General features: G+C 50.3%; 2 protein-coding genes, 2 long non-coding RNA genes and 7 other non-coding genes across 11 annotated transcripts; 5 read left to right on the top strand and 6 right to left on the bottom strand.

Annotated features, from left to right (window-relative positions):
- Positions 1 to 1,927: 1,927 nt before the first annotated feature.
- On the bottom strand, positions 1,928 to 8,398 carry LOC138243252 (uncharacterized). The gene is made up of 3 exons (XR_011192072.1): positions 8,013 to 8,398; positions 2,299 to 2,346; positions 1,928 to 2,016 (listed from the first exon to the last, which is right to left on the bottom strand). It is a non-coding gene; the product is annotated as an uncharacterized lncRNA (long non-coding RNA).
- Positions 8,272 to 8,344, top strand: trnaf-gaa (transfer RNA phenylalanine (anticodon GAA)). Its single transcript has one exon. It is a non-coding gene; the product is annotated as a tRNA-Phe (tRNA).
- A 55-nt stretch (positions 8,399 to 8,453) lies between the features above and the next one.
- On the top strand, positions 8,454 to 8,526 carry trnav-aac (transfer RNA valine (anticodon AAC)). The gene has a single exon. It is a non-coding gene; the product is annotated as a tRNA-Val (tRNA).
- Positions 8,527 to 9,867: 1,341 nt separating this feature from the next.
- On the top strand, positions 9,868 to 9,940 carry trnav-cac (transfer RNA valine (anticodon CAC)). Its single transcript has one exon. It is a non-coding gene; the product is annotated as a tRNA-Val (tRNA).
- A 621-nt stretch (positions 9,941 to 10,561) lies between these two features.
- On the bottom strand, positions 10,562 to 10,633 carry trnad-guc (transfer RNA aspartic acid (anticodon GUC)). Its single transcript has one exon. It is a non-coding gene; the product is annotated as a tRNA-Asp (tRNA).
- Positions 10,634 to 11,657: 1,024 nt separating this feature from the next.
- Positions 11,658 to 11,730, top strand: trnaf-gaa (transfer RNA phenylalanine (anticodon GAA)). The gene has a single exon. It is a non-coding gene; the product is annotated as a tRNA-Phe (tRNA).
- Positions 11,731 to 11,839: 109 nt separating this feature from the next.
- trnav-cac (transfer RNA valine (anticodon CAC)) lies at positions 11,840 to 11,912 on the top strand. Its single transcript has one exon. It is a non-coding gene; the product is annotated as a tRNA-Val (tRNA).
- Positions 11,913 to 12,486: 574 nt separating this feature from the next.
- On the bottom strand, positions 12,487 to 12,558 carry trnah-gug (transfer RNA histidin (anticodon GUG)). The gene has a single exon. It is a non-coding gene; the product is annotated as a tRNA-His (tRNA).
- A 1,632-nt stretch (positions 12,559 to 14,190) lies between these two features.
- LOC138243320 (uncharacterized) lies at positions 14,191 to 14,536 on the bottom strand. Its single transcript, XR_011192106.1, has 2 exons — positions 14,358 to 14,536; positions 14,191 to 14,282 (listed from the first exon to the last, which is right to left on the bottom strand). It is a non-coding gene; the product is annotated as an uncharacterized lncRNA (long non-coding RNA).
- A 103-nt stretch (positions 14,537 to 14,639) lies between these two features.
- LOC138242682 (zona pellucida sperm-binding protein 3-like) lies at positions 14,640 to 15,519 on the bottom strand. The gene is made up of 4 exons (XM_069198238.1): positions 15,351 to 15,519; positions 15,156 to 15,273; positions 14,859 to 14,959; positions 14,640 to 14,781 (listed from the first exon to the last, which is right to left on the bottom strand). The coding sequence occupies exons 1-4, from the start codon at positions 15,473 to 15,475 to the stop codon at positions 14,640 to 14,642; spliced, it is 486 nt and encodes a 161-aa protein (XP_069054339.1). The 5' UTR covers positions 15,476 to 15,519.
- A 258-nt stretch (positions 15,520 to 15,777) lies between these two features.
- Positions 15,778 to 22,095, bottom strand: LOC138242681 (uncharacterized). The gene is made up of 7 exons (XM_069198237.1): positions 21,854 to 22,095; positions 20,262 to 20,588; positions 19,769 to 20,047; positions 19,391 to 19,678; positions 18,940 to 19,152; positions 15,999 to 16,519; positions 15,778 to 15,897 (listed from the first exon to the last, which is right to left on the bottom strand). Exons 1-7 carry the CDS (start codon positions 22,050 to 22,052, stop codon positions 15,778 to 15,780), a joined length of 1,947 nt encoding a protein of 648 aa, XP_069054338.1. The 5' UTR covers positions 22,053 to 22,095.
- Positions 22,096 to 25,581: the final 3,486 nt, after the last annotated feature.

Genomic DNA, 25,581 nt, shown 5'->3' with positions numbered 1-25,581 from the left:
CATCACAGTACACACACACACCCTGGACAGGACAGCAGTCCATCACAGGACACACACACACTCACACACCCTGGACAGGACAGCAGTCCATCACAGGACACACACACTCACACACCCTGGACAGGACACCAGTCCATCATAGGACACACACACTCATACACCCTGGACAGGACACCAGTCCATCACAGGACACACACACTCACACACCCTGGACAGGACAGCAGTCCATCACAGGACACACACACACTCACACCCTGGACAGTACACCAGTCCATCACAGGATGTTCAGTGCCTCTCTCTAATAAAGTAGAAATGCGACATTAAACTCCGTTCGAAACGGGAGAAATCACCAGGACACGATACACCTTGCTCCGGACGATGGGAGAAGACCTGTACCTTCACGAGTCCGGGTTGTGAAAACTTCTTCTGGCAGTTCAAAACGTTTCGAAGAGACTACAGCGCTACCCTGTGTTCCATTTCTATCATGTATTATTATACAGTCATAAGTATCTGTCCTGATCACAGAGTCCCCCTCTCACTGCCAGGACAGGAGCCCAGTGCAGCACGAATAATCATAATAATTAATAAGTCTGGACTCTCCACTCAGAGCTCTTCCCAGGTCAGGGGGATCCCCTCCAGCCCCCCCAGTGTGCAGCCCCCACCTGGATGATGCTCCAGTCCGCTCAGCACACAGCAGCTCTCAGTGGGGAGGAGAGCAGAGGGATGGAGCCAGTTCAGAGAGGGGGGTGATAAGGAGGCCATGATGGGTCAAGACCAGGGGGGGAATCAGGCCAGGACACTGGGGTAACACCCCTACTCTTCTCCAGAAACACCCCGGGATTGTTAATGAGCACAGAGAGTCAGGACCTCGGTTTGACGTCTCATCCGAAGGACGGCGCCTGTTTACAGTCCAGTGTCCCCCGTCACTATACTGGGGCATCAGGACCCACACAGACCGCAGGGTGAGAGCGCCCCCTGCTGGCCCCACTCACACCTCTCCCAGCAGCAGCCTTGGGGGGGGGGGGGAGGGAAAAAACCAAAAGCTAAATAGATTTTTTTTTTTAAATTTTTATTGATGCTTAACAAAAGAACAAAAATTACAAGCTTCAGTCCAGACTGGGGTCTGGGGTCCCTCAGCTTCAGTCCAGTCCAGTTTGGGGCCCCTCAGCTCCAGTGCAGTCCAGACTGGGGTCCCTCAGCTTCGGTCCAGCACAGACTGGGGTCCATCAGCTTCGGTCCAGCACAGACTGGGGTCCCTCAGCTTCAGTCCAGTCCAGTCTGGGGCCCCTCAGCTCCAGTGCAGTCCAGACTGGGGTCCCTCAGCTTCGGTCCAGCACAGACTGGGGTCCATCAGCTTTGGTCCAGCACAGTCTGGTGTCCCTCAGCTTCGGTCCAGCACAGTCTGGGGTCCCTCAGCTTCAGTCCAGACTGGGGTCCCTCAGCTTAGGTCCAGCACAGTCTGGGGTCCCTCAGCTCCAGTCCAGTCCAGTCTGGTGTCTCTCAGCTCCGGTGCAGTCCAGTCTGGTGTCTCTCAGCTCCGGTCCAGTCCAGTCTGGTGTCCCTAGGCTCCAGTCCAGTCCAGTCTGGTGTCCCTCAGCTCCTGTCCAGTTCAGTCTGGGGCCCCTCAGCTTCAGTGCAGTCCAGTCTGGCGTCCCTCAGCTCCACTCCAGTCGTCCAGTCCAGTCCAGTCCAGATCTTAGCTGGCACAGAACCAGGAAAGGAACCTGGAAAGAATATTGTTATTGCAGGTGTGAGGGACACAGACACAGACGTCACCATGACATCAAACAGCAAGAGGAGACTCCTCCTTGAATCACAGACATGACCGGGCGGCGCCCCCCTGTCTGCTCACCTGCACCTCCTCTGCCTCTACTTGTCCTTCCCGGCATCCTGCTCCTCCTCTCCCTCGCTCTTCCTCTCCTGACCCACGGTCTCCGCCGCCTCCATCAGCTCGTCCTGATCATCTGTCTCCACCGACACGCAGCTCAGGGACTTTAAAAAGACGCACCAGTGCTTCTGAAGCAGAGACAGGAGAGTCACGTTAAGAGTCGGACTGGACACTCCAGGACATGAACACTGCACTGAGAGAGAGAGAGGGGTTCATACAGACACATGACTGGACACTCCAGTACATGAACACTGCACTGAGAGAGAGAGGGGTTCATACACACACACTGACTGGACACTCCAGTACATGAACACTGCACTGAGAGAGAGAGAGGGGTTCATACAGACACACTGACTGGATACTGACTGGACACTGGACAGATGTAAAGACAGGATCAGAGCATTACCCACCTTATTTTTCTTCTGTCTCACAGGAGGTGGTGATTGGACCTCCTCCAGCTGGAGTCCGAGGAGGGAGAGAGGGGGCAGGAGAGGGACAACACAGGGAGAGAAAGAGAGAGACAGGTGAGTCAAGTGTCCCAAGAGTACAGAGACTCTGCTGAGATCACACTCGCAGTGAGTGACACCGACACTAACCAGCCTCAGGACAGCACTGCTAGAGCACCACAACCCAGACTCAACCACATCACAGCACAGATCAAACAGCAATATCTCACACACTGGGACACACACACACAAACACAACATAAACTGGAATGCTACAGAACCTTAAACAGACAATACACACTAGCTGAATATTTGACCAAAATAAAAAATAACAAACAGAAACAGACCCTGACGAAGTACAGGCTCAGTGACCACAACCTGGCCATAGAAACTGGGCGACACAGGCAGACCTGGCTGCCCAGAGAGGACAGGCTGTGCTCCCACTGCCAGCGGGGAGAAATAGAGACAGAGGTGCACTTCCTACTGCACTGTGACAGATACTCTGGGATTAGAGAAACATTCTTCCCGAAATTCAGAAATCTAATCCCAGAGTTCCCACACCTGCCAGAATCACAACGGGTCCCAATCCTACTGGGAGAGGGAGGAGTGAACTCAGTTGATCTGGCAGCCCAGTATGTGATCTCCTGTCACAGCCTGAGGAACAGTGAGTCTGTCTCCCAATAATGCTCCAGCCGCCTACAGTATATGTCAATATTTTATAATATGTCTTTGTTGTAAATGTCTGTAACGTGTCTGCTTTACGCAGAGAGTGGCGGGGGTTGAATGTCAAGGCCTGACGATACCGTATTACGCAGAGAGTGGAGGGGTGGGATGTCAGGGCCATACGACACTTCTTTATTCAGAGAGTGGAGGGGGTGGGATGTCAGGGCTAGATGACACTGCTTTACACAGAGAGTGGAGAGGTGGGTGTCAAGGCTATACGACAGTGCTTTCCGCAGAGAGTGGTGGGGGTGTGATGTCAGGGCCATACAACAGTGCTTTACACAGAGAGTGGTGGGGGTGGGATGTCAGGGCCATATGACACTGCTTTACACAGAGAGTGGCGGGGCTAGGATGTCAGGGCCATATGACACTGCTTTACACAGAGAGTGGTGGGGGTGGGATGTCAGAGCTTGACGACACTGCTTTATGCAGAGAGTGGAGGGGTGGGATGTCAGGGCTATACGACAGTGCTTTCGACAGAGAGTGGTTGGGGTGTGATGTCAGGGCCATATGACACTTCTTTACGCAGGGAGTGGCAGGGGTGGGATGTCAGGGCCTGACGATACTACTTTACACAGTTAGTGGTGGGGGTGGGATTTCAGGGCCATACGACACTTCTTTACGCAGAGAGTGGCAGGGCTTGACGACACTGCTTTATGCAAAAAATGGAGGGGTGGGTGTCAGGGCTATATGACAGTGCTTTCCGCAGAGAGTGGTGGCGGTGTGATGTCAGGGCCATACAGCAGTGCTTTACACAGAGAGTGGTGGGGGTGGGATGTCAGGGCCATATGACACTGCTTTACACAGAGAGTGGCGGGGGTGGGATATCAGGGCCTGACAACACAGCTTAACGCAGAGTGTGGAGGGGTGGGTGTCAGGGTTATACGGCAGTGCTTTACGCAGAGAGTGGTGGGGGAGGGATGTCAGGGCTTGACAACACTGCTTTATGTAGAGAGTGGAGGGGAGGGTTTCAGGGCCATAAGACACTGCTTTATGCAGAGAGTGGAGGGATTGGTGTCAGGGCCATATGACACTACTTTACACAGAGAGTGGCGGGAGTGGGATGTCAGGCCCTGACGATACTACTTTACGTAGACAGTGGCGGGGGTGCGATGTCAGGGCCTGACGATACTTATTTACGCAGAGAGTGGCAGGGGTGGGATGTCAGGGCCTGAAGATACTGCTTTTCGCAGAGAGCGGAGGAGGTGGGATACAACCTCTCAGTGGGGCCAGCAGGGGGCACTCACCCTGTGCTCTGTGTGGGTCTTAATGCCCCAGTGTAGTGACGGGGGACACGATCTGGCCCACCAGCGACGAGCAGGTTACCAGATCTAGACAAAGGGGGCAACTCTTAGTCGTATGAGCTTAGTCACACATCGCAGCGATTAAAAAAACAAAACAAACATATTATGTCTGTTACTAACGACTTTTTTTTCCTACATTGAAAGTCTCTTTCCCGGCTGATTTTCTAGCGCGACTGGGGCTCTTCATTTCTCCTCAGTGTCTCATCGCGGGCGGATTTGAAACAGACCACAGAAGATGGTCACACACTATATTATTATTGAGAGACAGGCTCACTGTACCTCAGGCTGGGACAGTAGATCACACTGTATTATTATTATTAAGATTATTGAGAGTCTGGCTCACTGTTCCCCAGGCTGGGACAGGAGATCCCACACTGTATTATTATTATTGAGAGACAGGCTTACTCTCTGTTCCTCAAGCTCAGACAGGACATCACATACTGTATTATTATTGATTGACAGGCTCACTGTTCCTCAGGCTGGGACAGGAGATCACACACTGTATTATTATTATTTAGAGACAGGCTCACTGTCTGTTCCTCAGAGTTGGACAGGAGATCCCACACTGAATTATTATTTTAGAGAGACAGGCTCACTGTATGTTCCCCAGGCTGGGTCAGGAGCTCACACAGTATTATTATAATTATTGAGAGACAGTCTCACTGTCTGTTCCTCAGTCTGGGACAGGAGATCACACACTGTATTATTATTATTGAGAGACAGGCTCACTGTCTGTTCCCCAGGCTGGGACAGGAGATAACACTGTATTATTATTGAGAGACAAACTCACTGTCTGTTCCTCAGGCTGGGACAGTAGATCACACTGTATTATTATTATTGAGAGTCTGGCTCACTGTTCCCCAGGCTGGGACAAGAGATCCCACACTGTATTATTATTATTTAGAGACAGACTCACTGTCTTTTCCTCGGTCTGGGACAGATGGTCACACACTGTATAATTATTGAGACAGGCTCACTGTCTGTTCCTCAATCTGGGACAGTAGATCACATTGTATTATTATTATTAATATTATTGAGAGTCTGGCACACTGTTCCCCAGGCTGGGACAGGAGATCCCACACTGTATTATTATTATTTTGAGACAGGCTCACTGTTAGTTCCTCAGGCTGGGACAGGAGATCACACACTGTATTATTTTTATTGAGAGAGAGGCTCACTGTCTGTTCATCAGACTGGGACAGGAGATCCCACACTGAATTATTATTATTGAGAGACAGGCTTACTCTCTGTTCCTCAGGCGAAGACAGGACATCACATACTGTATTATTATTGATTGACGGGCTCATTGTTCCTCAGGCTGGGACAGGAGATCAGACACTGTATTATTATTATAGTGAGACAGGCTCACTGTATATTCCCCAGGCTGGGACAGGAGGTCATACATTATATTATTATTATAGAGAGACAGGCTCACTGTATGTTCCACAAGCTGAGACAGGAATTCACACTGTATTATTATTATTGAGAGACAGGCTCACTGTCTATTCCTCAGGCTGGGACAGAGGATCACACACTGTATTATTATTGAGAGACAGGCTCACTGTCTGTTTCTCAGGCTGGGACAGAGGATCACACACTGTATTATTATTGAGAGACAGGCTCACTCTCTGTTCCTCAGGCTGGGACAGGAGATCACACATTGGCTTGTTATTGAGAGGCAGGCTCACTGTCTGTTCCTCAAGCTGGGACAGGAGATCACACGCTGTATTATTATTATTGAGAGACAGGCTCACTGTGTCTTCACTTGGGCTTGAACAGGAGATCACACACTGGATTATTATTATTGAGAGAGGCTCACAGTCTGTTCCTCAGGCTGAGACAGGAAATCACACACTATTATTATTACTGAGAGACAGGCTCACAGTCTGTTCCTCAGGCTGGGACAGGAGATCACACACTCTATTATTATTATTGAGAGACAGGCTCACAGTCTGTTCCTCAGGCTGGGACAGTAAATCACACACTCTATTATTATTATTGAGAGACAGGCTCACTGTCTGTTCCTCAGGCTAGGGTAGGATATCACACACTGTATTATTAGTATTGAGAGAAAGCCTCAGTGTTCCCCAGGCCGGGAAAGGAGATAACACATTGTATTTTTATTATTGAGAGACAGGCTCACTGTTCCTCAGGCTGGGACAGGAGATCCCACACTGTATTATTATTATTGAGAGACAGGCTCACTGTCTGTTCCTCAGGCTGGGACAGGAGATCACAAACTGTATTATTATTATAGAGAGACCTGCTCTTTCCTGACTGTTCCTTAGGCTGGGACAGCAGATCATAATCTGCTTTATTATTATTGAGAGACTGGCTCACTCCTGTCTGTTCCTCAGGCTGGGACAGGAGATCACACACTGTATTATTATTATTGAGAGACGGGCTCACTGTCTGTTCCTCTGACTGGGGCAGGAAATGACACACTGTATAATTAGTATTGAGAGACAGGCTCAGTGTTCCCCAGGCTGAGACAGGAGATCACACACTGTATTATTATTATTGAGTATCTGGTTCACTGTTCCCCAGGCTGGGACAGGAAATCACACACTGTATTATTATTATTGAGAGACAGGCTCACTGTCTGTTCCTCAGGCTGGGGCAGGATATCACACACTGTATTATTAGTATTGAGATACAGACTCACTGTCTGTTCCTCCTGCTGGGACTGGAGAACACACACTGTTCTATTATAACTGAGGGACATGCTCACTGTTTGTCCTTCAGACTGGGACAGGACATTCCATACTAGGTTATCATTATTGAGAGACAGGCTCGCTGTCTGTTCCTCAGGCTAGTACAGGAGATCACGCACTGTATTATTATTATTTAGATACAGGCTCACTGTGTGTTCCTCTGGCTGGGACAGTAGATCACACTGTATTATAATTATTGAGAGGCTGACTCACTGTTTCCCAAGCTGGGACAGGGGATCACACACTGTATTATTATTGAGAGACAGGCTCACTGTCTGTTCCTCTGGCTGGGGCAGGGAATCACACACTGTATTATTATTATTGAGAGACAGTCTCACTGTCTGTTCCTCAGGCTGGGACAGGAGATCACACACTGTATTATTATTGAGAGACAGGCTCACTGTCTGTTCCTCTGGCTGGGGCAGGGAATCACACACTGTATTATTAGCATTATTAAGAGACAGGCTCGCTGTCTGCTCCTCAGGCTGGGACAGGATATCACACACTGTTGTAGTGTTCTCTCACAAGGCACCAGTTCTGTAGGGGTTTGGGCATTTACTGGGACAATTATTTTTGTGGCAGTAAATCACAAAATTGATTATTTTAATGGTCTTAGAATCCAACCATGCGACATAACTCAAACAATGCACACACAGGTACTAATACACGAGGATACATTTGTTAATATATAGAATATGCATGCAAACCTAACAGATCTTATCGTAAGGCTTAACAGAATACAAAAGATATAAATTCATTCAGTTACAAAGAGTTACACATATCAAGAGGACATAAGTATATCATTCATTTAGACCGTTTCGTAATTGAACTTGTTTACAACGTCTACATGAGATACTCAAAACAAGAACATAACCCTTAGGAATTAAATTGATATCAACTGGTTGGGAGCAGTAATGCAATAAGGTTCAATACTCACTGCCAGTGGGTCCCTTTTCTCACCGTTTCCGTAGTGCAGCGGTTATCACGTTTGCCTCACACGCGAAAAATCCCCGGTTCGAAACCGGACGGGAACAGCCTCTTTCTGTACGCTCCTGTACTTCACAGAGGTCTTGAGCGACCGGTCACATGTTCCTTTCCTTCTGAGTGACGTTCCTGCAACACTCTCCCGCTCCTCTTGGTGCGCTCATGCCGCAACACAGGAAGGCTGGAGCAGGTGGCTGTGGGCTTTGCGCACTGCCGAAATAGCTCAGCTGGGAGAGCGTTAGACTGAAGCTCTGAAGGTCCCTGGTTTGATCCCAGGTTTCGGCATTTTGTTTCATCGCGCCCTTTGTTCCTCTCTCCAGCGCCCCCTGCCTACAGTGACGCGTCCCTTTCTCAGCCCGAAACGCAAGCGAGACACCAGCAGCGGTCCCTGCAGGTTTCCGTAGTGTAGCGGCTATCACGTTCACCTAACACGCGAAAGGTCCCCGGTTCGAGACCGGGCGGAAACAGCCTCGTTTTGCACGCTCCTGTACTTCACAGAGGTCTTGAGCGACCGGTCATTTGTTCCCAATGTATTTCCGGTGCCTTCGTGCACTCTTGTACCAAACGCACGTTCCTTCTGTACGCGGAGCCGATCATTTGCAATTGGGCTGTGCCGACAGACCAGGTCGAGCTCTGTCGGCTCAAAAGCAGCGCAGGACCTGCAAGAACAACAGAAAGATTAGCATCCAGCGGGGGCCTCTTAGTGAGCCCAAGAGCTCATCAAGAATCGGCTCCAGCAACAGGGCTGGGCGCATTGTTCCATTCTCCGCCCACTCTCGGTGTAAACAAGTCCCTCCTGGTCTCTGCTTGAAATGCACTTTCCTGCGTTTGCTTTGGTGTAACTGGCTTCCCCTGCATGGGCGAATGTGAAGAAGATCCTTAGTAAGTCATTGAAGAAAACCGAGAAGAGGTCGGAGTGGCCTCTGTCGTTCATCAACGATCCAGTCAGGCAGTACTCCTCTGTAAAGCGCCGTTCGTTCACGTCGATTGGCTTTTTTTTTGCCTTCATTCGTGCGAGTAGTAAAAGCAGACGCCCCTATTCTGCCGTGACCCGGATTCGAACCGGGGTTGTTGCGGCCACAACGCAAAGTACTGATCACTATGCGATCACAGCGAGTTACCGAGACACACGCGGCAGGGCGGAAAGGGCTGTGCTCTCTTCGTGTGACATAATTCGGAAAAGTCCTGACGTTGCATTTCAACTGAGCCCCAGTATACATCGACCCTTCGACACTCTGAGTGACAACTCTCTTGCGTGTTTTCTCATATTTATGTAGTTTGCTTGCTTGATGCCGTGAACAGCATGGTTGTTCGCTGCCATATAGTCTAGCGGTTAGGGTTCCTGGTTTTCACCCAGGCGGTTCGACTCGGTTTTGCCTCCTGCTTTCCAAAAGATCAGCACCGTGTACGAAAGAGCCGCATTAAAACTATTCGAACGTGCAAAACGTGCGAGAAGAGGGGGCGCTTGTTTCCAACCGAAACTTCTCGCGTGTGAGACGAGCTGATCATCGCTGTGGGAGGGTTACTCTGGTAGACAGGGCTGACCTTCGGCAATAGGATTTATAGTCTCCAAGATGATATTTGCACTTTCTGGAGAGGCGATTTTCTCCACTTCAGTAGCCCGATTTCGTCGATTGCGTGGAGAGGGCTGTAGAATGTGGCGCCGCCTTTCCTGCTCCGTCCATGACAGGCGTGCTGGTCTCTGGAGAGAGAGCACGGTCCATCAGCGCACTCCAATAAAGGCACTGGAAGCAGCTAAATCGCATTGGCGAAGCTCACCGCTGGGCCGCTGGGCACGTCTTACCACCGTTTCCGTAGTGTAGTGGTTATCACGTTCGCCTCACACGCGAAAGGTCCCCGGTTCGAAACCGGGCGGAAACAGACATCTTTTGTCGCCAGGCACAAAAGGGGACTGGGGATTCGCCTAGCGCTGTGATCGAACAGACCCACTGGACCCACCTCTTAGTGTGGCGGGATCTGCACAGTGCATGTCACAGCGCATCCTGCTTTCACTTCAAGACGCGTCCTGATGCACCCCAGTCTCCCGCGTGACAGGTGGGGACAGGTGACAGGTCCTATACTAACGAGGAAGACATCGCTCTCTCCGACCCCCGGCATCGTGTCCCGACCCACCGTGCTGGAAGCCGACGCGTGCTGTGATTCCTTTACGGAGCAGAAATGACAACCGAGGAGCCGAGAGATCATTTCAGCATTTCGCGTCTGAACGGAAAACACAAACGACCAACTCGGAATGACTTGCCTTTGACGCTTCTCAAAGCGTTCTTTGTGCATCGAACAGACCCACTCACCACTTAGGGTGGCGGGATCTGCACAGTGCATGTCGCAGCGCTTCCTGCTTTCACTTCAATGTGCTTCCTGATGTCGAGTCGACTGCCGTGCGGAGGCTCTGAAAGCGAGAGCAATGAAAAGGTGCACGACGCTGTGAAAGAAAACAGAGAAGTGAAAGGCAGTCATTTCTCTAAGGAGGTGAAAGAAAAGCTACTCCCCGTCGGGGAATCGAACCCCGGTCTCCCGCGTGACAGGCGGGGATACTTGCCACTATACTAACGAGGAAGACATCGCTCGCTCCAACCCCCGGCATCGTGTCCCGACCCAGCATGCTGGAAGCCGACGCGTGCTGTGATCCCTTTACGGAGCAGAAATGACAACCGAGGAGCCGAGAGATCATGTCAGCATTTCGCGTCTGAACGGAAAACACAAACGACCAACTCGGAATGACTTGCCTTTGACGCTTTTCAAAGCGTTCTTTGTGCACGACGACTGCGCCGCCTAGCAGATACAAAGGGGTTGTACAACTTTGAACTAGCAAATGGAAGAGGGCTAAGCCCCCTCTCTTTTAGCCCAGGTTCGATCTGTGTCCCAGAATCACCAGGGCGCACACACACACACACCCGTGCCGTTGAAGTGCTCTGCTTCATTTCTAAGTGCAATTCAACATTCACTCCTACCCCGAGTGCAGAAAAGACAGCATCCACAGCAACAACAGCTCAGGTCTCTGCACAGGAGCTAAGCTGCCCTCATCTCCTCTGCTCTGCGGCTCCTGCGGAGTGGAGTCCTGCCTGGAGCCGTGTTTGCAGGCGGCGGCTCCCCGCGCCCTGTCTGTGCGTCGTGTCCAAGAGCTCCTGGGAGGAAGAGCGAGCCCTCCCACTCGGGGGCTTTTCCACGGTCTGTGTGAGGAGGGGCGGGTGTGTCCAGTAGCTTATCGAGCGGAAGCCTGGGGCGGCGGAGAGCTGTGATCGTGCAGACCTTGAGGTGTCACCTCTTTGTCTGCTTTCCCGCCCCCCCTCCGCCCAAGCTCTGCTCCAAAGTAGCCCGGCAACCCCTCACACCTGCACGTGTCACAACCTAAGGTGCGGTCATGAGACACCCATGGCGTGTCGTTCTGTTCTTGCTAATTGTTTCCTGCCCGTCGCAGGCAGGAGTCCATGCGAGGAAGATGCGCTGGACAGAGCTCAGAGGGCGCAGCTGGGTGGCTTTCCTTCTGAGTGACGTTCCTGCAACACTCTCCCGCTACTCTTGGTGCGCTCATGCCACAACACAGGAAGGCTGGAGCAGGTGGCTGTGGGCTTTGCGCACTGCCGAAATAGCTCAGTTGGGAGAGCGTTAGACTGAAGATCTAAAGATCTCGGGTTCGATCCCGGGTTTCGGCATTTTGTTTCATCGCGCCCTTTGTTCCTCTCTCCAGCGCCCCCTGCCTACAGTGACGCGTCCCTTTCTCAGCCCGAAACGCAAGCGAGACACCAGCAGCGGTCCCTGCAGGTTTCCGTAGTGTAGCGGCTATCACGTTCGCCTCACACGCGAAAGGTCCCCGGTTCGAGACCGGGCGGAAACAGCCTCGTTTTGCACGCTCCTGTACTTCACAGAGGTCTTGAGCGACCGGTCATTTGTTCCCAATGTATTTCCGGTGCCTTCGTGCACTCTTGTACCAAACGCACGTTCCTTCTGTACGCGGAGCTGATCATTTGCAATTGGGCTGTGCTGACAGACCAGGACGAGCTCTGTCGGCTCAAAAGCAGCGCAGGACCTGCAAGAACAACAGAAAGATTAGCATCCAGCGGGGGCCTCTTAGTGAGCCCAAGAGCTCATCAAGAATCGGCTCCAGCAACAGGGCTGGGCGCATTGTTCCATTCTCCGCCCACTCTCGGTGTAAACAAGTCCCTCCTGGTCTCTGCTTGAAATGCACTTTCCTGCGTTTGCTTTGGTGTAACTGGCTTCCCCTGCATGGGCGAATGTGAAGAAGATCCTTAGTAAGTCATTGAAGAAAACCGAGAAGAGGTCGGAGTGGCCTCTGTCGTTCATCAACGATCCAGTCAGGCAGTACTCCTCTGTAAAGCGCCGTTCGTTCACGTCGATTGGCTTTTTTTTGCCTTCATTCGTGCGAGTAGTAAAAGCAGACGCCCCTATTCTGCCGTGACCCGGATTCGAACCGGGGTTGTTGCGGCCACAACGCAAAGTACTGACCACTATACGATCACAGCGAGTTACCGAGACACACGCGGCAGGGCGGAAAGGGCTGTGCTCTCTTCGTGTGACATAATTCGGAAAAGTCCTGACGTTGCATTTCAACTGAGCCCCAGTATACATCGACCCTTCGACACTCTGAGTGACAACTCTCTTGCGTGTTTTCTCATATTTATGTAGTTTGCTTGGTGGCGCAGTCGTCGTGCACAAAGAACGCTTTGAAAAGCGTCAAAAGCAAGTCATTCCAAGTTAGTCGTTTGTGTTTTCCATTCTGACGCGAAATGCTGAAATAATCTCTCGGCTCCTCGGTTGTCATTTCTGCTACATAGAGGAATCACAGCACGCGTGTTAAAAGAAGACTGTGATATTCGGTGCGTCTTGGATTAGACGAGATTAAAGAGTGAGTAGTTTTGTTTTTCTGTGATGTAATGGGACCAATGAAGAATGTGGCATTCAGACTAATGTGGAGTATTTGTTTCCTTAGGGAAATTGGCACTACCATATACTGGGGCATTAGGACCCATATGGACCGCAGGGTGAGCGCCCAGCGACAGAAACCAGACGGTACCGTGTGTCGGGCTCGGCCGCGAGCAGGACAATGACTTCACTTAAATGTTTAACTGATAAAACCCAAATGAACCAAACCTGTATAAATTAGTGGTGGAAAGGAATCTTTTTATATAGCAAAAGGTCTCTGATCCTTTGGTAAGAACGATGGGTATATAACCCATTGTCCTCAATATTAGAAATGAATCCTTGAGCACTGCTGTTGTACCAACAGTCCATAAAAGCTTAACATTACCCTTTCTTGCATAAATTGTAGAACATGCCGTCACATTTCAGTTGCACCTCAGTAGCAGTTTGATCTATTATCACCCTACTCCCCACCTCAGAACCTTCGCTCTTCTTATTCTGGTCTCCTAACTGTCCCCCACGCCCATCTACACTGTATGAGTGACAAGGCCTTCTCCTGTTATGCCCCCATGCTCTGGAACTCTCACCCCAAGGATACCAGAGTCACCTTCCCTAAACTCCTTCAAATTCAGACTCAACACCTTGTTCTGTAGAAGAGCCTTTACTGAACTGGTTCCATTCTTTACCCCTCTGCTTCTACTTTCCTTAGTACCACCATCCATGGTCTCCTCTGTCTATTGGAATTGTTTTATCCTGTGTATTCTTATTGTAATTGTTTCAAGTACTTTGCGAAGCCACCTTTGGAACCATTATATAGAATACTTTATCCTAAATCCTTGAAGCTTTAATAGGGCACTGCAGTAGGGCTAAGAATTGACAGTGTTAGTGGGCCAGTCAGTTTGTGCAGCCTAGAATAGGACATCAGATCTCACTCTTACCGGGCACTACAGTAGCAACTGACACTCCATAAGCACTACCCCTCTAGGAAACAGGAGGACTGCCAGTATATTGAACACCTCTGTCTCTCCCCCAGTAAAAAAGTCACTATGACCTGCCCAAGGAATAGTGCGGCTATCTTCCCCCAGTACAACGCTTTATTACTCCAGCCATTTTCAGTCCTCATTGGCAGCAATACGGGAAGCATTCTTGAAAGGGGAACCCCCACAAATACTTCCCTTGAATTCCTCCACCCCATTCAAACCTATAAACCATAAAGAAACAAGGGCAGGCAGAAGGGTCTTTCACAGCTTTATTGAGATGTTGCCATTACAAGGCAAGTGGAGGCAGGAGAGTCACAAGGGCCAGGCTGGAGCCTTCATTCAGGCACCTGGGGAGGAAGGAGAACAATCCAGCTACACTGCAGGACACCACCCCTACAGGAGCTCCTCCTGCCAGACCCTACCTGTCCACTGGCCAACATCTCCAAAGTCATCTGCTCCCTCCACATCCTCACTGGTGCTCTCAGCATCTTCACTGGAGCTCCGAGGGTCTCCTTCCTCATCCTCAGTCCAGTCAGCTCCCACATCCAGAGGAGCTTCTACTGGTGCCACAGCCACCCGACTACTGGTCACCAGGCTCCTGGTACCTGTGGACAAGCAGCACCCAGGAGTGAGGGATCCGTTATACCCAGAGACCCACAGTCTACTCATCTAAACAGTCCCTTTGTCCAGCACAGGATCATTCCTCAGTTGTCCAAGCATGGTTGTCTCTTGGGCAGAGATGCATCCACAAGGGATAGAGAACCAGACCCACCTTCATTCCGGCTGCCAGCACACCTGGACTCACAGCAGGCACAGACCTCATGGTCACCATACAGCTCCTCCCACCTGGAGGAGAGGAGGACAGGTGAGGCCTCCACCTGGCATGTCCCAGAGCACCCTCAGCAGGCTCCTTACAGAAGTACCTCTTAGCCTCCCTGTTGTAGGTGCAGGACTTGGTCCCTGGTGTTGCTTTAGCAGGAGCCACAGCCATGACACAGTGCATGTACAGCTCAGTCACTTCATGCTGCAAGAGGGAAGGTCACAGCATTAAGGTATCAAGGCCAATCGAGGGACAGAGAAGGACCTTCTGCCATCAGTGAAGGCAAGCTGGCAGCTCTAGGCAGTACAGCTGACAGTCTGGTTCACATCTAGATCATGGATGGAAAGGCAGACAATGGATCAGTAGAGCAAGAAGGCTGAGCAGCCTTTGAGAGCAGTACCTTCCTGGACAGCTTCTTCTGGAAGAGGAAGGCATCAATTGTGAAGCGGAGCACATCCTTCTGCTTGGAGGGGACAAACCTGGACAGGCAGCCATCTGCCCTGCTGTCCACCATGCACCTGGGGACAAGGAAAAGGATGAACCCCTGCAGGCTCTCAGGGCTCCTGCCCACCTCTCCTCCCAGAAGGGGCCGTACCCCAAGTTGTCGATCACAGGGAAACGGGGCTGGGAGTGCTGGTCCGGTTTCTCCGTTACGTAACACGAGTGGATGTACAGCCTCTGCTCCACTGTGGCAAAGTAGGCAGTGGCCTGGAAGTACATGGGCTGACCCAGGAAGTACTCATCCTTAGGAGAGAGCCGGACCCAGTGGGCTGGAGAGAGAGAGAGAGAGGCAGCATTACACCTGCATACAGCACCCCCTGCAGGCAGGAGGAGCCACTCGCTCAAGGAGCTTACAGTTGGTGGTGAGCAGCACAAAGCTGTGCTTGTTCTTCAGGTCCTTGAAGAAGGTCCTTCTCCTGGCCCATGTGGGGACATAGCCAACCTTGTAGGAGTAGTGGAACCTGCAGGACAGAGGGGATGAGGGGCTTCTGGACACTTTCCCAGCAGCAGCAGAGCCCTGCCTACCTGTTGTAGGAGCATTTGGCCGGCACAGAGAAGGGAATGAAGCGATGCACAGGCGCACTGGAGGAGGGCGGGGCATAGCGGAGAGTGTTGGAGTACACCAAGCGGCCCTGGACAACCTGCAGGGTCACAGAGGAAGGGATATTCCCAGGAAAGGCAACCCCGACACTGGCCCTACAGCTCACATCGATACACTGCCTGTAGATGAAGACCTGCTTACCGATCGCTCGGTGCCGCACTCGTGAAGCCCGTAGATGAAGTAGAAGTAACTGCGTGTGGTTCGGCTGACGCTGCAGTTGCCCAAGGTCACCTCCGATGGCCGACAGCTGAAGCCGAACAGGAGCCGACTGACCCTCACATACATCCTGCTGAAGTCACACCACACAGCCACTCCTCGGGTGCCCCCGATGGCCGGGCGAGCCGGCTGCCGCCCTCGCTGGGGAGGAAACAGGACGCTCTTGATGTAGGCGGGTAAGGGGCGGCTGCCGGCTTCGGGCTTCATCTTCTCCTTGTCGAAGTAGGGCGAGTACGCGTCTCTGGACACGGGAAGGCGGCGGAAGTCGGGAGCCAAGGACTGCGAGTCGTTCTCACTTGCAGACAGCTCTTTGGAGGGCGCATCTGCCAGGTTCAAGTCCTCCGACTGGGCTGCGTCTTCGAGACCCGGGAAGTCGGCCTGGAGCGCTAATTCCCGAGATTCCCAGCCAGCCGGCCCGGCGGAGATCAGTGCGGGGAGCCCGGCCCCTGCGCATAGGCACAGCACAAAGAGAAACGAGCGCATTGCCAAATTGACGTCCCACTAAACTGCTACAGGAGTAAAATAAGTAAACCACCAAACTGTGTTGAAGCAAGAGAGCATAAAGTATGAATGCGGTGACTAGGTTTTTATACTAGCAGGACCTGCTACCACACACCTGGTCACACTACCGCTCAATCAACACAATCAATTACACACAGAGACCCGGATTGTTCTCAGCGTCTAATTAGAACCTGATTCCAGTCTGAGGCGGGACTCCGTGAACCCGCCTGAACACTTTCCCGTGTGTATCTGAGCTCAGCGGAGGAGTTCCACGCAATTTCGACAGAATTAAATCACCCACAGGTGTAAAATTTGCTCAGATTAATTTGTTGTTCAATTAGTTTCTAATTTACGAGGACAGTGTGTTAAACTCGCTGTCAGACAGAGTACGGAACATGCGACAAGTCCGTCCACACTTTCTTTTATCGAGGGGGCTGTTCTATCAACACGTACCGCAATGAAAATAATTTTACTATTTTTCATGTGTAATTGCATGTCATATTAAAATGTGTAATACAAGCATTTCTTTGTTTTCCAGTAAAGAAATACTGATCAGCTTTTGACATGATCTGATAATAATTTGTCTGATTTTCCAGAGATTGCTTTTGCTTCGCAGCACTGAGAACCAATGGAAGCCCGTTTTCGCCAGGGAGCAAAAAAATAAAAAAACGTGCTATGGTATCACAGAATTGTGACTGAATTCCTAAAGTCTTAGAGAATTTGAAATTCAGTTGTTGGATTCCTTCAGGTCAGGATAAAGACTGAACCGCAAAATGCATTTTGAAAGTCCAAAAGAGTAGAAATCAAAATAACACAAACTGCTCAGTCCTGTTCTGACCCCTGTAGTGTGCTCTCTAAAGGCACCAGTTCTGTAGGGTTTGGGCATTTACTGGGACAATTATTAATTGTAGCAGTAAATCACAAAATTGATTCTTTTGATGGCTTTAGAATCCAACCATGCGATATAACTCAAACAACGCACACACACAGGTACTAATACACGAGGATACATTTATAAATACATAGAATATGCATATAAACCTAACAGATCTTATCGAGAGGGTTATCAGAATACAAAAGATATATATTCAGTCAGTTACGAAGTGTTACATATATCAAGAGGACATACGTTCAGTATATCATGCATTTAGACCGTTTCATAAAGTGAACTTGGTTACAACTTCTACTCAAAACAAGTACATAACTCTTAGGAATTAAATTGATATCAATTGGTTGGGATAACAATTGAATTCTCGAGCAGTAATGCAGTGAAGTTGAATACTCATCCAAACTCTGGGGATTCAGATCTCCTGCGGGCACAAAGAAACAGTTTCAGGCTGTTGCTGTCCAATCCGCGCTCTCTGGCTCGGTGCCAGGCTGTGCTGTGCGGCTTGCGACGGTGCACTGCTGATGCTCACTGACCGGCTAGTTAGTGTTGGCTTTAACTAGCAAAGTTTGCGCACAAGAGAAAAGATGACTGTGGGTCCCAGCAAGTAAGGAAGATGACCGGTTCGTTCCTGATGAAGAGCTAGTTCTGAATAGTGATTCAGCTGTCCACAGTTCTGACCTGATCACGAGGCCTGCTGCTGGTGCTAACCTCGGGTGGATCCTCTGGTTACTCTCTGGCAACCTCCGCTCTAGACTCTTAGAACAAAGGAAAGTTCTGGCACTCGGACACACTGGCCGTTCCGTGGTTGTCCGGGCTGAGTCTCAGGATGGTCAGGAGGCGCGCTGCGAGAATGTCCTGCCCTTGGGAGCCTTCTGCTCCTGGGCCGTCCTGCCCTGGAATTCTCCTTTGAATTCCCTTTAGAAAAGTCCACAGAATTCTTCTCAGGCTCTCTGTGTTGCATGTTTTTACCTGGAGGAACTTCAGCTCGTTGATTGGCTGAAAGTTCCATGGGCATCAGAGTCCCGCGTGGGTTACTCGGCCCTACCAGTCCCTGATTGGTTGATCAAGGTGATATATGAGTCACTTACTCCTGACACTTATCTGGCACTCCCTAGACAGATAGGCGCCAATGGATGACCATTGATCATGATAGCCAGGCTTAGCTAAGTGCATCTCCCTTTGGGAGCTGTCCCTTATCAAAAGAAAACATCTTTAAATCAGCCTGCATGAATAGTTTCTCTGTGGCTGCACCACAGAGATGAAGGGAGAGATGAGGCCTCAGTTGGGAAAGCACAGCAACACTTAATTCTGTCTTATTAACAAGCATTGCCGCTACACCCCCAATATACTGCCCTGACTCTCCTCATCACCCCTGCAGTCTGTGTCCATTGGAGACAACAGGATCAGAGTGTCCCTCTCCTGTCTCCTCAGTCACCTGGACACCAGGGACCTGAGGACAGACTCCATTCTGACTACCAGTTTCTGGTTGATCTGCTGGAGGACTGATCGCTGAGCTGCTGTCATTCGGGGCATCATCTCTCCTTGTCTGTTCATAGGTCCCGTCATTCCTGATCGTCGTCCTTGATCTCCTCATCCCGACCCATACTCCCAGGATTGCCAGGATGACTCCAGCAACACCAACACCAGTGACACCAGCGATCACTCTGACAGACCTGTGACGAAGAGGGTCTGATGTAGGAAACACAGATGAGACAAAACACAGCTCGTCACACCTTCAAGAAGACATGAGGAGTCTCTTCCGATAGAGATACTGACCAGCAGCCCTCTGATCTCTCTCCACAGGATCAAGAACTGGAGAAACTCTTTACACTCGAGAATGTCCTGCAGTTAAAAACCTCAGACTGAGAACAAGAAGTTAAGGGTTACAAGATTTGAGGAGTTCTCCTGCACCTCAGTCTAGTCTTACCCTCCACAGTGAGAGAGACAGTGCTGACGGCCTTCTGGATGTGTGAGAGCAAAACTGTATAGATCCCCTCATCAGACGCCCTCAGGTCCTGCAGTCTCAACTCCTGATTCTCCACCGACACTCTGTCTCTGTACTGGGGGACACAGCTGGCTGTGCTGTTCTGGACAGAGCACACTGAGGTCCAGTTTCCACCTCCTGCAGGATCAAACAGCACCTCCACTGGCTCTCCAGTGAGCAGAGGGACAGACAGAGAGGCTCCAGGCTGCAGGGTGACAGTGACTCTGTGAGCTGAAAGACAATCAGGATAAAGGATGATATAAGAACACACTCTATCAAGAATATAGAGCCCTCTAGTGACCCTACTGTAGATCTGCTCACCTCCCACAGTGACTGTCACAGTGCTGATGGTGTTTCCCTGAAGGTCCCTCACTGTGTAGCTCCCCTGATCAGCTGGAGTGAGGGAGCGCAGTGTCAGAGAGCTGTTCTGCACTGACACTCTGTGTTCATACCCGGGGTCAGGGGGCCCTGCGGTGCTCAGTAAGACTCTGGAAGACTGGGTAGATCCTGCAGGATCAAACAGCACCTCCACTGGACCAGTAGTATGGAGAGGGAGAGACAGAGAGGCTCCAGACTGATGGGTGACATTTTCTTCATGAGCTGAAAGCAGAGAGATGAACATCAGAATGTCAGCTGGGTTTGGATTATTTTAGTTTGCAGACTTTGAAAAGAACATTGAAAACAGCCTTGGAGTCTAATAAAGATGGACAGTGTAAGAACTGGGGACAAGATTATCCAGATGTGAACATTATCAGACACCTCCCACAGTGGGCTCAGCTGGACGCTGTTAAAACCGAGACTCGTGAGCTGTTACCTGTGACAGTGAGATAAGTGTCCTCCAGGAACTGCAGGTGGTCTCGCTCGGCTTCCCGATAGCACTCATACAGGCCCGTGTCGGAGAACGTCACAGCAGCGATGGTCAGGGAGTAATTTCCCAGTCTGGCCTTGTCTCCGGACATCTGGGCTCTGTGCTCGAACCCGGGTCCAGAATGAGGTCTTCCACCTTCGACATACAGCACAGGTCTTCCTGTAGACAACACCCATTTTACAGCAGGCTGGTCCACAGGGGCTGGATCCTTGGAGATGCAGGGCAGTGTAGCCGAGTCCAAAAATCTCACAGTGACAGGGCCAGCACAGGACTCTGGGAAACAACAGACGTGGTTTCAGACAGGCCTGGGGATCACCAAGGGGAGACATGCTACCCCCCTCCTGCTGTCAGCTCCAAGAAGTTACACACGCACACTGAAACCCTCCGCGTTTACGGTGAGTTACACTAACGGATGGTGTAATTTCAGTGTCTTCCGGTGAGGATATTATCAATTAGCCATCTCATTTGAATACCGGTATTTCTGGGCTTTTATTGTGACCAGTCAAAATAATTGTCTCCTTATTCACAGTGTAACCACAAGAGCTGCCGATGGAACCACAACTGCACTGTTAAAATAGCATTAATTGGCAGGTCCAAACTTGGTAGCTGTGAGTTGTCTTTTTTTTTAAGAAAACTGAAATAAAGTTTCAAATAGTTCAAATAAAGAGACAAGGGAGTCTCTCATTCTCATTTTGAATAAGCAGTTCGAGAATGTTTAAAAACATCAAACCAGCCTTCGAGCCACCTATTTATAAAGAATAAAGAATAAGAAACTGCTTTGCATTAAAAAACAAACTGTACTGTTTTAAAAGCAAATGGAATAAACATGGAAAGTACACAGAGAACTGGATTCAACAGGATGTTTTGCTTTGATAACCATGTACTAAGCTGCCCTAAGTGGTTTAATAACATATCAACAAAACACTGGACACTCACCCATCCAGCCCCCACCTGGATGATGCAATGGCAGGCATAGTGCACCAGTCCTCTCCCCACAAACCAGCTCTCAGTGGGGAGGAGAGCAGAGTGGTGAAGCCAGTTCAGAGAGGGGGGGTTATTAAGAGGCCATGATGGGTAAAGACCAGGGGGGGAATTTGGCCAGGACACCGGGGTTACACCCTTACTCTTTCCGAGAAAAGCCCTGGGATTGTTAATGGCCACAGAGAGTCAGGACCTCGGTTTTACATCTCATCCAAAGGACAGCACTTTTTTACAGTCCAGTGTCCCAGTCATTATACCAGGGCATCAGGACCCACACAGACCGCAGGGTGAGAGCGCCCCCTGCCGGCCCCACTCACACCTCTCCCAGCAGCAACCTCAGCTTTCCCAGGAGTCTCCCCTCCAGGTACTGGCCAGGCTCACACCTGCTGAGTTTCAGTGGGGGGAGCTGCCAGCTGGGAGCTGCAGGGTGATACACCTGCCGGCTAAATGTAAGAACTGTTCCGGCGCCTCCGGGATCGTGTCGCGACGGTGGAGGAAACTGAACTCCAGCTGGAATCTGAAGGGAACTTGAATCGAAAGCCCGGAGCGTCACCCACCCGTGGTCCAGAGCACCAGTAAAAAGGCAGCAGGGATTGTCGGGAGCGCCATCCTGCCAGGAGGATCCCGGACGAGAGTCGACTCTCCCAATCTGCAGCTGAAGCGACACTGAACGGTCGCTGCAAAGACCGCGCTGGTCTGTAAGGGGGAGATAAGAGATGTTTCAGCAAGAAAATTGGCATTGCCCCCTCCTGCCATAAGTGAATATAAACTGGGTAGAGAATACAAATGGAAAGACAGATTAACAGCTTGGATTCCCCCCCAAGGCAAAAACAAAAATCGTGACTGGGCAGAAGGTCTCAGATAAACAATGAAACACTACAACGCTGGTTCCACCTGCTCAGAAGACAAAAAAAAATCAGTTGAGTTTGTGTCTTTTGCAGGAGGCTACGCCACAGAGTCCTGGGTCTCCTGAAAAAAAAGGAAAGCGACCTGAAACTGCTCGGGAGCAACTTGCAACGGCACGAACCGGCACACACGCAGAGCCGACGAGCGCGGTGGGTTTCACCGTGTGTAGGACAGGGGGCGACTTCACGGATTTCAACCTGTTCTCAGCAGCAACCGAGTGTTTCCGGGGATCCGGTGGTTTTGGGGTCCAGTCGAGCGCTCGGCTACATGGACGTCGTAAGGAGAGGGGACGGGTAAAGGTTTATTCCTCGCTGAAAAAAAAAGAAAAGAGACAACATTTCGACCTCGACTGCTGGAAGGGGAAATAAAATCTCACACGTGTATCTAGAAACTATCGCAAATATCGCCGCGAAGCGACTTCTTAGGGTCCCTTAGGGAGTGAAAACCAGGTCTGGGGAGGTCACCAGGTCCAGCGCTGGGGATCCCCGGTTTGACCAAGCGGGTGGGGGAAAGGAGCCTTTCCGCGCCATCTTTCACATTCCATACACCCCGTTGTTCTTGAATATTTTTAAAAAGGTCAAAGTGCTATTAGGATGGAATATTTATTAACTCCTAGTTTATACCGACGCCAGACTTTCGCATTTAGATGCTGAATTTTAATACCTCAGAAATGCGAGATGACGCGTGTGAATACGCTCGGGCACACTTCTGTGAGTTTGGTCCAACTGAAACCTTTCGGGGATTTTTAACTCATTAAAAAGCCCATACAAATCTAGAATATTTCCAGGTGTACGAGGGAGTGTACGAGTGTAGCCTGCTTGGTCTCGGGAGAGTGTTAGAAGATGCTTTCAGCTGGCAAGAAAGCTTTATTTCCGCTGGGTGGTTTATGAACTGAAAGTCAGCAGTTTAGTGTGCTTAAAAAGATTTAAAACGGAGTTACGTCAACAGAAAAAGACTATCGGAGGTGAAGGGCTCCGTTAGGCTTGATAGAGTTCACGAGCCTTCTTCATCAACCTATTTTAACACCCTACTGTCATAACAAGGAAGAACAAAACCCTTTTATTTGCAGTAGCACATCCGCAGATCCGCAAAACACGAAAACTCCGGCATTTCTACTCCACTTGAAGCACTTTCCCTTTACAAAACCCGACGCGTTTTAAACTTTTAAGCAAAGAGAGACGCGTATTTAAACGGAAAAGGACTAGTCCAAAAAGATTCTAAGCGAATGACGAGACGGCTAAAAAAAACAACCACGCACTTTCTAGTCGCCAAATACGTGTGTGCATTTTCTATCTAAAACTAGCAGGGGGACTGAGCATTTGGTTCATAGAAATCGAAAAGCTTCTCGCCTAAATCCACTCCCTTCTGTCTGGAATGATGCAGCTCGCAGCGGTTAAAATCGAGCTCTTCCCACCTGAGGATCAGTCGCACCTCCGCGCTGAGGAAGGTGCCGGGATCAGCACACAGCTCTGTCCTGCAGCAACACGCTCGCCCGAGACTCATCCCGGCTGATATGCTATTTGCCCCCCAGTAGTGATGTCTGAGGTCCTCGCACACTCACCTGCGCGTCCAGTCCGCCGGCTCTGTACTGCGTATCAGCTATTCTGCCATCTCGGCTTGTCTGCCGAGTTTCCGACAGTTTATATGCACATTACAGCGATACAAGTACCGCCTACTACGTGAGAATAAGATCAGAACAGCGAGGCTTTAGCTTCTACCCATAACTCCGCCCATTGCCACACCGATATCCGGGGCGATACCTGCGAAACTCTTTTAAATAGCAGACCCGTGACGAATTATACATATGGCAATCCGTTGGCTTTGGGCCTAATCAGAAACCTGATTTGCACGGGTCAGGGTGGCGAATGTGCCGTCGCCTCAGAGTGTCTTCGTGACTTTTCTTAGAACGAGCGACTACAGGATAGTTTAAGGCCATGCTTTAAAAATAATCAGATCCCGTAAATGAATGAGTGAAATAAACTGGCAGAATCCTGTTAGGTAATCTGCAGAAAAATGAAATACCCCCACGCGGGATACGACGAACACACGAGTCTCCCCCCGTGTCAGTTGCTAAGAAGTTGCGTTTTGGCCTGCAGTTCTGCGCTAAACTTGAGTTGAAGTTCCTACGTTACTGCCCAGGGGTCTCTCCCACCTGTGAGCTTAATTAACCACGAGCAGACCCTGCTGCAGGAATCCGGTACCGAGGATTAAACCGCTCGTCTACCGCGCAGGAAACTGAACAGGGGTTCGGAATCTCTGAATTATCCTGACCGGTTCACTGATCTGCGGGCCACTATCGATGTGCATTTATTAATCTGTCCAATGCACGTGATAATGTTGGGTTTTTAAGACAACTGCGTGTGGGCGCTGTATTTTTCCTTGATCAAACCACACTTAAGTCATACGGAGATACTTCAGACGCGTTAAGAGAATACATCGGTAATTTATTCATTTTTTTTTAAAGACAGGCTGCATTTATGTGCACGAGCTAAATAAATACACGTAAATGTAAGCCTGATGCACCTGCATGAGCTAAGTGCGTTAGTTCTTTTGGGCGGGTTTTCTCATTTCAACGGCTAATGTTTTAGCGTCCTCTAGAAGATATAAACTTGGGGTTTCTTCGCAAGTTCAGAACAATTTTTAGTGCGGAGTTGGGAGACAAATTTCTGCGGGCAAGTTCATTGCAGTGCTTATGAACCTCGGGTACATTATTAACCAGCTACTAGTCCGTTATTTCTCCTAATTGCAATGGCACATTTAGGACACAAACAACCTACCCAGTAACACAAAAAGCAAAAGTCAGCGAAGGGACTGAAAGTCTCGTTTAGTAGCAGTGTCGAAGTCATTCTCGTGTCACGCCGTCGCCTCTGACCTGCGACGTGGGTTTAACGCGAGTGGGCACACCGGGTATCGCGTTGTCCGGTCGGGCGCACATTCTGTCATTTTTTAAAATACTGCCCCATCCTCGAGTCTGACTGGTCTCTCCGGTCCGCTCTTGGAAAAAAGAAACGAGAGGCAAAACAGCGACCCCAAGCTCAAGCGCCGGCAGAGAACACTTCTTGAACCTCGTACGAAGGGGGAGGGGGGGAGAACGACATTAAATGTCTTCGACAGTCCGAAGAAACTGGGTATGATTCATGTTGTGTAAAAATGCTGCCCCGCTTTGTTTCAATACGTTCAACCGCGTTTGAAAAACAGAAACTCCCCCAAAGCAGAGTCCTTTGAACTAAGAATAGCGGGGGGAAATGTGTCACCGCCCCCACGAGGGCGAAAAACTAAAAATAGCAACATTGCAAATCCTGGAGATTTCAGGGCGGCGCCGAGAACGAACAGAAACTCTCTCCCGAGACGCCTTCCAGCGATCCGGCAGCAGAGTGGG

The sequence above is a fragment of the Lepisosteus oculatus genome, chromosome 14 (genome assembly GCF_040954835.1).
Source record: "Lepisosteus oculatus isolate fLepOcu1 chromosome 14, fLepOcu1.hap2, whole genome shotgun sequence".
In the NCBI taxonomy this organism is placed as follows: Eukaryota; Metazoa; Chordata; class Actinopteri; order Semionotiformes; family Lepisosteidae; genus Lepisosteus; species Lepisosteus oculatus.
The sequence above is the reverse complement of the archived record's forward strand: the minus strand, read 5'-3'. Positions and strand labels throughout refer to the sequence as shown.